We start from the raw sequence: 10579 nt of genomic DNA, 5'->3' as shown, positions 1-10579 counted from the left end.
CAGTCAGGGGGCTCTTTCTGTGTGGCTGGGATGAGATTTGTATTTTAGAAACAGTAACTGAGTGGGGTGGTGGCCAGCCTTCCCCTGGCAGGAGATCAGGGAGAAGTCTGTTTCCACTGCCCCCAGGAACGTTCACCCCAGCTCACTTAGGAGAGGGATTCAAGAAGCTACCTTGGCTCGGCTTGCAGCTGACCAGGTAAAAATCTCTCCGAAGTCAATTTTTCCCCCAGCGCACATGCATTTGCAATTTTTGCAAAGGAGTAGATTGTTGTTGCGTCTGCACAGTTCCTCCCTTCTAAGTAACAAAGACACAGCAAAACCAGTTATGATTTACAATCACTGCAGCCCTCAGATTCGTGTTTCAGAGCTGATGCAACCAGGTGGGAAAGGTATTCCTCTTATTTTGTTCCTATTATTATTTGTTAATTAGCTGCATGTAACTGCTACACAAGCAGAAGTTCTGGAATATTTGACTTGGTTTTCTTTTTCTTTTCTTTTTTCTTTTTTTTTTTTTTTTTTTTTTTGAGACCAAATTTCGCACTGTCACCTGGGCTGGAGTGCAAGGGTGCGATCTTGGCTCACTACAACCTCCACCTCCCAGGTTCAAGTAATTCTCCTGCTTCAGCCTCCTGAGTAGCTGGGACTACAGGCACCTGCCCCCATACCCAGCTAATTTTTGTATTTTTAGTAGAGGCAGTTTCACCGTGTTGGCCAGGCTGGTCTTAAACTCCTGACCTTGTATTCCACCCACCTTGGCCTCCCAAAGTGCTGGTATTACAAGTGTGAGCCACCGCGCTGGCCTTGACTTGGTTTTCTAATAAAAAATAATAACTTTAAGATTGCTTATAAGACACTGAATCTAATTTTTTTTTTTTTTAATAGAGATGGGATCTCACTATGTTGCCAAGGCTGGTCCAGAACTCCTGGCCTCAAGCCATCTTCTGGCCTTGGCCTCCCAAAGTGTTGAGATTACAGGTGTGAATGACTATACCCAGGCTACATCTAAATTTTTAAAAATATATATTTAGGCCAGGCATGGTGGCTCATGCCTGTAATCCCAGCACTTTGGGAGGCCAAGGTGGGTGGATCACATGAGCCCAGGAGAGTAGGAGACTAGGCTGGGCAACAGGGCGAGATCCTGTTCTCTACAAAAAATACAAAAATCAACTGGGGCCGGGCGCGGTGGCTCACACCTGTAATTCCAGCACTTTGGAAGGCCGAGGCGGGCGAATCACGAGGTCAGGAGATAGAGACCATCCTGACTAACACAGTGAAACCCCGCCTGTACTAAAAATACAAAAAATTAGCCGGGCGTGGTGGCAGGCACCTGTAGTCCCAGCTACTGGGGAGGCTGAGGCAGGAGAATGGCCTGAACCCAGGCGGCGGAGCTTGCAGTGAGCCCAGATCGAGCCACTGCACTCTAGCCTGGGCGACAGGGCGAGATTCCGTTTCAAAAAAAAAATCAACTGGGTATGGTGGGATGCGCCTGTAGTCCCAGCTACTTGGGAGGCTGAGGCAGGAGAATGGTGTGAACCCAGGAAGCGGAGCTTGCATTGAGCTGATAGTGTGCCACTGCACTCCAGCCTGGGCGACAGAGCTAGATTCCATCTCAAAAAAAAAAAAAGATTTGTTTAAATCTGCACTCACCATCAGAGGAAGAGATGGCCTTTTTCAGGCCTGGGTCATAGCCCTGACTCCCCGGTTTGTACTGATTTCCTGTCCCCCTCCTCTACTAAGTAGGTCCTGAGTTTCAAAGGGGCAGGGACCACAACTTCTTCACTCCTACATCCGGGAGTTAGCACAAAGCCTGCCATAGACTAAACGTTCTGTGAATAAATAAGTGATGAACCCTGGCTGGGTGAGGGCATGTCAGATGTCGGATGGATGGATAAATGGGTCTGGCTGGTTATAGATAAATGAGTGAATGGTTGCTGGGCGTGAGGATGAAGGAAGGCCAGAGCCATGCTGAGAGTGGGAAGAACAGCCTCCACTCCATGTCAAGTGGAGAGAGCAGTCCCTGTGGGCCAGTCAGGGAGGCCTTCCTACCAAAAGAGGGAACTGAGCTACACCGTGAAAACTAAGGAGGACTTGGATAAAGGCAAAGGGAGGCCCGGAGCAGTGGCTTATGTCTGTAATCCCAGCATTTTGGGAGGCCAGGGCAGGAAGATCACTTGAGGCCAGGAGTTCAAGACTACCCCAGGCAACATGGTGAGACCCAATCTCTACAAAATATTTTTAAATTACCCAGATGCAGTGGCACCTGCCTGTAGTCCCAGCTACTAAGGAGGCTGAGGCAGGAGGATGCCTTGAGCCCAGGAAATTGAGGTTGCAGTGGGCTGTAATCACCACATTGCACCCCAACCTGGGCAAAAGTGCAAGACTCTTTCTCAAAATAAAAAATAAAATAAAAAATAAGGCAAAGACAAATGAAGGTAGGACTTCAACTGTTGTTACAGCCTCTTGGGGGCAGGAGCTGATGGGAAATACAGGACTGAGCCAGATCCTAGTGGGCCCTCAGTGCCAAACTAAGAAGCTTAGACTGTTAAGCCTTCTATTAATTAGCTGCTATATATTAAGTCTAATTGTCTGTTAGTTTATGCGATATCTCTATATCCCCACAACAACTTCTCAAGAGAGGGATTATCTTCTCTATTTATAGTTGAAGAAATAGATTCAGAGAGGGAAAGTGACTTGCTCTAAGTCACACAGCAGAGCCGGAATTTGAATCTGAGTTTAAGTGACTACAAATCTGCTACTGCTTTAAAAAACAAAACAAACAAACAAAACAAACTATCCCTCTCTGTTTTCTATCAATAAGGTCACAGAGAACAGAGGGGTTTTGAGTAGGTGCCAGTTTGGGTGGAGATGATATCATCTTTTAGGTGGACTTTTTTTTTTCCTTTTTTTTGAGACAGAGTCTCACTCTGTCACTCAGGCTGTAGTACAGTGGCGCAGTCTCAACTCACTGCAGCCTCTGCCTCCCAGGTTCAAGCAATTCTCCTCCCCTAGCCTCCACACCCAGCTAACTTTCGTATTTTCAGTAGAGGTGGAGTTTCACCATGTTGGCCAGGCTGGCCTCAAACTCCTGACCTCAAGTGATCCGCCCACCTTGGCCTCCCAAAGTGCTGGGATTACAGGCGTGAGTCACCGCGCCCAGCCTTAGGTGGACGTATTTGGCAGGGTGCCTCAGCTGCACCGTGAGCCTGGATGGCTCTGTCACAGCCTCCTCCTCCATCCTCTGACGGAGACCTTCTCCCTTAGGGCCAGGTAACAGCTGAGTCAAGAACATTGAGCTGGACCCCAGACCACCAAGGCTCCCAAGGCCAGGCAGAGTCAGGGTGGAAAGAGGAAGAGTGGACTGGAGGAAGAGTGGCATAGGAGCAGCAGACAGAGACCGTGACCGTGACAGAGGCCCCTGAACAAGCTTGGGGAGTTTCTCCCCCAAGGCCAGCAGACGATGGAAGTCAAGGCTGGAAGGGCCCTTGGAGATTACCTAGTCCAGTGACTTCCATGCATGGAAGAGGAGCGCCAAACCCAGCGGGGAAAGTGGGCTGCCCAAAGTCACCCAGGAGTCAGAGGCAGACTTCCCACCACAATTTACACTTCTTGACTCCCTTACCCATGCCAAGATGGGAAAGGTGGTGCCAAGATAGGACAGGTGGCTGAGAAAGGCCTATTCTGCCACCAACCTGCTGTGTGACCTTGGACAAGTCACTTCCCCTCTCTGAACCTCATCTTCCCTTTCCTCAAAATGAAATAATGATTCCAGCTCTGCCGTTCTGCCAAGGAGCATCCAGTGAGAGATGAGCTTTACAATCTGCAGATCCCTGGGAGGGGAGTCACCATCAAGAGGCAGGCTGGTGCCAGGTGGGTAAATGCCAAGGTTGGGCCTGGCACCACCAGGCTTCCCTCACCACCTTGCCCAAGCCTGCAGCTTCCTTGGTCTCTGCCCAAGCCTTGCCATCTGTGTGGTAGCATCAGCTCCACCTCCTCCTGCCTCCCTGCCTGGAAAAAGGCTTCTTACATCTTCTCACTTTATCTGAATCTTCCCTCCCCCTCCCCAGCCAGACCCTCTTCTCTCCTCTTCTGTTGTAGTTAGGGATCTTCGTTGCAAATGACAAAAATCGGCAGGACAAGGAGGGAGAACCAGCTTTAGGCATGGCTGTATTCAGAGGCCTGAAAGATGGCACAGGACATTCCCTTGTGTGTGTTCAGTCTTCCTCCCACACACACTCTCTCCGTACCTTAGCTATGGCTTTGTCCTCAGGCAGGCCATCCACCTGAGGTGGCCAAGGCAGCCACCAACAGCTCCAAGCTCACACCACACCCATTCAGGTATCCTGGCAGGAGAGCAGCTCTTCCCGATTATTCTAGCAAATATCCAGGGTGATTCTCAGGGGCAGAGCACAAAGTGAGTGCCTATCCCTAAATTCATCATTGTCTTTGATTATTTGGCTAGACTTGGCTCACCTGCCCACCCCAGAAACTAGAAATGAGTCAGCCCCACTCATGTCATGTGGACAGAATGGTAGGAGGTGGTTCTTTAAAGCAAAATTTGGCTGGGCCTGGTGGCTCACGCCTGTAATCCCAGCACTTTGGGAGGCTGAGGTGGGTGGATCGTTTGAGGTCAGGAGTTCGAGACCAGCCTGGCCAACATGGTGAAACTCTGCCTCTACTAAAAATACAAAAATTAGCTGAGTATGAGGGCAGGTGCCTGTGGTCCCAGCTACTCAAGAGGCTGAGGCAGGAGAATTGCTTGAACCCATGAGGCGGAGGTTGCAGTGAGCTGAGATAGCCCCACTGCACTGCAGCCTGGGTGACAGAGCAAGACTCTGTTTAAAAATAATGATAATAAATATTTAGAAATAAAAAATAAACGACCATTTTATTTAGTTCATGATTCTGTGGGAAAGCTGGGAGATTCTTCTGGTCTGGGCTATGTGTCTCTGTTCAGCTAGTGATCCAGGGTGATCTAGCATGGCTTTGCTCACGTGGCTGATGGCTGATGGGCTGTCAGCTGGGGTGCCTTCGCTCTCCTCCCCGCGGCCTCTCATCCTCCAGCAGGTCAGCTGGGGCTTGTTCACAAGGTGGTCTTGTTACAAGTGAAGCAAGTGGGCAAGCTCCAAAGCACACCCATTTTTTTTCTTTTTTTCTTTATTTTTTTTGAGACAGAGTCTCACTCTGTCGCCCAGGCTGGAGTGCAGTGACATGATCTTGGCTCACTGCAACCTCTGCTTTCTGGGCTCAAGCAATTCTCTCACCTAAGCCTCCCGAGTAGCTGGGACTAAAGGCGCGCACCGCCACACCTGGCAATGGTTTGTATTTTTTGTCGAGACGGGGTTTCACCATGATGCCCAGACTGGACGCATGCATTTTTCAAGCCTTTTTCAAACACGTTTGCATCGTGTTTGACAAAGTCCCTTTTGGCAAAGCAAGTCGCGTGGCCAAGCACAGCATTAGTGTAGAACGGCGCTACGGAAGAGCATGGAAACAGGAAGAGGAGGATTTGAGGCCAATTTTGCAATCTATTCCAACTCCCTCAGGGAAGGGGAGTGAAAAGCATTTTCTTCTCTGTAGCCCATGGATGTCATGGGCCAGGGCAAGCTCCAGATAGGGATCCTTGGAAGAGGTAACTGTGGCTCCAGGACTTCCCTGCCCTCCAAGGCTTGGAGTGACAGTCTGGATTCTGACCCCACTGTCTTCCCCACACGGAGTAGATGCAGGAGCTTGAGCTGCTAGAGGGAAGGGCCTCTTGGTGGGGAGGAAGGTGTTCTGCATCCTGGCTCCTATCACCTTTCAGCCCATCCCAAAGTAATGACCAGGCTTAAGGACCCCCAGCATCCCTTTGGTAGTGAAGGACTGGATGGTTCTGAGACTTACGCCTCATCACCATGGTAACTGGTGCCACCTGCTCCCCAAGGTCAAGCAGGAATCCCTGTCCTTCCCTTTCAGGGGATGACAGTGGCCTCAGCCTGTCTCTTCCACAGGTGGCTGCGCTGGAGCGGCAGATCTTTGACTTCCTGGGCTACCAGTGGGCTCCCATCCTAGCCAACTTCCTGCACATCATGGCAGTCATCCTGGGCATCTTTGGCACCGTGCAGTACCGATCCCGGTACCTCATCCTGGTACGGCTCACCTAGCCCCTTCCCAAGCCAACTCCTCTCCTCACCCCGCCCACTCCACCCCTCCCTGCTCCTCAAAACCAGAACTGCCTCCCAACACTGGGGCACTGGTCTTGGCTCCACCCAAAGCAAGATGGGGTGAATGTGCACAGCCCAGTGCTTCTTTGCTCAGAGGAGACAGGGTTTTTTATTTCCTGAAGAATTTTTTAGGGAAATAATCCGAATATAAACAAAATGGATCATGTAGTGAGTGCCTGGCATGTGCCAGGCACGCTGCTAAATTTCACGTGCTTCATCTCATGTCTGCAGTAGCCCTGTGACGCAGACCTTACCAGCTCCATTTTCCAGATGAGGAAACTGAAGCTCAGAAAGGTTGCGAGTCTTCCTAAGGTCACACAGCTAATGAAAGCAAGGCAGGATTAGAACATCAGATCTACAGTGAAGGCTCCTGCCACGGCACCACACGCCCTCACTAAGCCGAGGGACGGGCGCAGGGACACAGGAGGGGTGGGTTTCATCTTATGTAGTTTCTCAGGAAGCTTCAGGAAGGCTTGGCATTTTTCTCTCCTGCCCGATGTACATCAAGGATGTGGTCTGGAGCAGCTAGTGTGGCTTTGAGGTCAGTGCCTCCCTACGCTCCAGTCCCAGGAGTCTGAGTCTCTCTCCTCCTCCCTGACAGCCTCTTCCCAAGTCCTGGTCCCTAATGGTCTCTGTCAAACTCCTGCTTTCAGCTAGATTCACCCGTATCGCCTGCTGTTCCTCAGTGACCTCTTCACATGGCTCTCTTGAGCGAAAAGGCTTTTCACTAGATTTACTACATACATGCTTGACACCTACAATCACAATGACATGCAATGTCATGCTGCCTCCAGAGCCCACGCACACTCATTCTAGGACTTCTTTCCCCACCTCCGCAGGCTCAGCTCCCAGAAGCCAGGTGAACAGGACACTAACAAGGCTCTCTCTCATCTGACGTAAGAGAACCCTTCTCTCCAGTTCTCAGGGAAGCCCCAGGCACCACTGTCAACAACACTGTCTGCCAGCTGACAGCCACTAGAATTGCAGGCACAGGACTTGGGTAGCAGCATCCAGCTCTCAAATCAACCCTAACCTCCTTTCCAGCTCACTGCCATGGGTGGAATGCTGTTCTCCCCAGAGGTGGCCACATTCGGGATGTGGGAGAACTGAGGGGCCCAGGGGTCTCGGTGTTGCCCTAGCAATGCAGCTCCCAGTCCCTCCCATCCCAGCCCTCTCCCTCCAGACAGATGGAAAGATTGCTGGAGCAGGGCAGATCGACCTGTGTCATTCAGGTACAATTTACAGAGCAAGGAGGGGAGGGAGGAAAGTGACAGAGTGAGGGCATCCAGGGCCCAGGCTGGACTCCCTTTCTATGCTTGGGGCCTCATTGTCGTCTGCTCACCCCAGCCTTTCTCCAGGCCCCATCCATGATCCTGCCTCCACCTTCCCTGGTTCCCTTATATCCAGACTCCAGCCACAGCCATGTGAGAAGATGTCACACTCATACTCAGGAAAAAGGCTGCAGGATAACCTCCTGTCTCTTTTGGTCTGAAGTTCCCAGCATCCACTGCCCTCCAGCCTGGGTGACAGACTGAGATTTTGCCTAAAAAAAATAATAATAATAATTAAGACTTTTTTTTTTTTGAGACGGAGTTTCACTCTTGTTGCCCAGGCTGGAGTCCAGTGGTGTGATCTCAGCTCACCACAACCTCCACCTCCCAGGTTCAAGCGATTCTCCTGCCTCAGCCTCCTGAGTAGTTGGGACTACAGGCATGCACCACCACGCCTGGCTAATTTTGTATTTTTAGTAGAGACAGGGTTTCTCCATGTTGGTCAGGCTGGTCTCAGACTCCCGAACTCAGATGACCTGCCCACCTCGGCCTTCCAAAGTGCTGGGATTACAAGCGTGAGCCACTGTGCCTGGCCTCTTCTTTCTTTTTAAGAGATGGGTTTTCTCCATGTTGCCCAGGCTGGTCTTGAACTCCTAGGCTCAAGTGATCTGCCCACCTCAGCCTCCCAAAGTGCTGGGATTACAGGTATGAGCCACTGCACCTGGCCCATTTCCTATAGTCTTAACAGGTTCATCCAGCTATTCTGTGCTAGGCATTGGCATTGCAGTGGTGAGCCGGGCAGGCAAAGTCCTCGCCCTCTAGTGGCTTACCACCTGGAACATGTTTCTGAAAGGGTCATCCGAGTTACAGTCCCCTAGGGATTGCTTAAACAGCTTTTAAACAGCATCCCTAGAAATTCGGAATCAGTAGGTCTAGAGGTAGGACCCCAGAATCTGCATTTTTGACAAACATCCTTGAATGATTCCAGTATTCTAGAGACAGCTGGTCTAGAGGATGTTGTTAGCAGAGTGGATGGGATTAGCTAGCAGAGAACTTGGATTTGAGTGGCAGCCCTACCTCCTCCTAGCTGTGTGATCTTGGAAAGCTTAAACTTCCTTTCAGCTTTAAATTAGTTTTCTCTAAAGAGAGGGCAGTGCTAACCTTGCAGGGCTGTTGTAAGGCCTGATGGGTGTGTAAATGATTTGTAGGCTACACTGTGCTCTCTGAGTGAGGTATTCTCATAATTTCCCCTGCCCAGATCTCCTCATCCCTGAGCTCTGTCTCCACTGACACTCCCCCTACCCCACTCCCCAGGCCCCACCCTGATCCCACCTCTGCTTTCCCCAGTATGCAGCCTGGCTGGTGCTCTGGGTTGGCTGGAATGCGTTTATCATCTGCTTCTACTTGGAGGTTGGACAGCTGTCCCAGGTAAGCCTCAGGCCTGGCAGTGCCACAGGGCAGAACCTGACCATTCCCATCCCCTGCCCCAAGGGTATTGCGTTATAGGACCAGAGCATCATGTCTTGAAGAAGCCTCCCTCTCCTTACACGCCCAAATAATCTGTGTGCCCCGTTTTCCACCTACCAATCCATTTCTGGCTACCTCAAACACAATGATGGAGCAGATAAGGCTGAAGAGCAGCCCATGTGAAGATGAGCCAGGGGTCCCAGTTGATCACAAGCTCAGTAAAAACCAACAGTATGTGGTAGCCCAGAAAGCTACTCTTAGGCCCCACTAATAGAGGTAGAGTATTCAGAGCAAGGGAGGTGAAAATGCCACATGCTTTGTACTGCTTAGATCACAAAGATTTGGCTCTAATTCTGATCAATATTTTTCAGAAGGGAAAGAGACTAGAGTTTGTTCAGGGAAGATTGAGCAGACCATGTCACACGAAGAACTGCTGAAGAAAGTAGGACTGTTTCACTTGAATAAGAGCAAGCCCAGAGAGACACGACTTCTATTTTTAGATATAAAGGAGACAAAATATGTGAATTTAAGAGCATTGGCTTTGTAGTTTGACCCTGCTAGGTTCCAATCCCAGCTCTGAAAGCTTCTAGCTATATTACCCTGGGCAAGGGGCCGATCCTGTCTGAGCCCCAGTTTCCTCATCTAGTAAGTGGACATAAAGCAACTGCAACTTCATGTGGTTGCTGAGGGGATAAAATAAGATCGCACATCTGAGTGCTTGGCCCCTGGTCGGCAGGCAGTGAGTATTTACCTGCTGAATGAGTGACTGCATGGATGGGCACCTGGGTGCACACCCTGGGTAAGAACTTCCGATCTAGGCCAGCCCTTCTCCATTTAACAAATGCGGAGACTGAGGCCCCAAAGGAGAGGTTCGCCCAGGGTCGCACACAGTGGGAGCAGTGGAGAGACTGAATGGGCTGTGAAGGGGCCTGTACTGAGGATTTCACCTGTGGCTGGGAAATTGTTAATGTTCCTTCCAGCTCTGAAAATTCTGAGGCCCCTGTGAGTCCACACAAACCCCTTCCCATCTCAATGAGAAAAGAGTGAGGCCTGTGTGGTCATCAAGTGCCACCTGTTGGCCAAATATGGACTTGCAGGTGCAGACTCCCTGAATCCCTTTACCCATCAATATGAAGTCTCCCTGGGCTGGGGGAGTAGCTCCCCACTTCCTCTCCCTCACATTCAGTATCCCAGGCCCCTTTGCCCCCAGGACCGGGACTTCATCATGACCTTCAACACATCCCTGCACCGCTCCTGGTGGATGGAGAATGGACCAGGCTGCCTGGTGACACCTGTTCTGAACTCCCGCCTGGCTCTGGAGGACCACCATGTCATCTCTGTCACTGGCTGCCTGCTTGACTATCCCTACATTGAAGCCCTCAGCAGCGCCCTGCAGATCTTTCTGGCAGTGAGTCCTTCTGTCCCCCACCCTACACACACTCCCCGATCCCTTTCTTTAGCTCTAGTTTAGAGGGGATGATGGGTCGGGCGCGGGGTGGCTCACACTTGCAATCCCAGCACTTTGGGAGGCCGAGGCGGGCGGATCACCTAAGGTCAGGAGTTCGAGACCAGCCTGACCAACATGGAGAAACCCCATCTCTACTAAAAATACAAAATTAGCCAGGTGTGGTGGCACATGCC

The 10579-nt window shown here is 50.8% G+C and overlaps 1 protein-coding gene across 2 annotated transcripts in view; it reads left to right on the top strand.

Annotated features, from left to right (window-relative positions):
* The first annotated feature begins 276 nt into the window (after window positions 1-276).
* The window catches only part of NKAIN1 (Na+/K+ transporting ATPase interacting 1), a 14298-nt gene continuing 3995 nt past the window's right edge, over window positions 277-10579 (top strand). Inside the window, exons 1-4 of one of the 2 annotated variants that reach the window (XM_011973993.1) lie at window positions 277-380; window positions 5988-6125; window positions 8819-8899; window positions 10149-10346. In XM_011973993.1, the coding sequence (XP_011829383.1) occupies window positions 6066-6125; window positions 8819-8899; window positions 10149-10346 (339 nt within the window). In that variant the 5' untranslated portion in view covers window positions 277-380; window positions 5988-6065. Of the gene's footprint in view, window positions 381-5987; window positions 6126-8818; window positions 8900-10148; window positions 10347-10579 lie in introns of those variants that run through there. The other variant, XM_011973994.1, reaches the window with a different exon arrangement.

The sequence above is a fragment of the Mandrillus leucophaeus genome, unplaced genomic scaffold, assembly GCF_000951045.1.
Source record: "Mandrillus leucophaeus isolate KB7577 unplaced genomic scaffold, Mleu.le_1.0 Scaffold141, whole genome shotgun sequence".
NCBI classification, from domain to species: domain Eukaryota; kingdom Metazoa; phylum Chordata; class Mammalia; order Primates; family Cercopithecidae; genus Mandrillus; species Mandrillus leucophaeus.
This window is presented reverse-complemented; position numbering and strand designations above follow the sequence as displayed.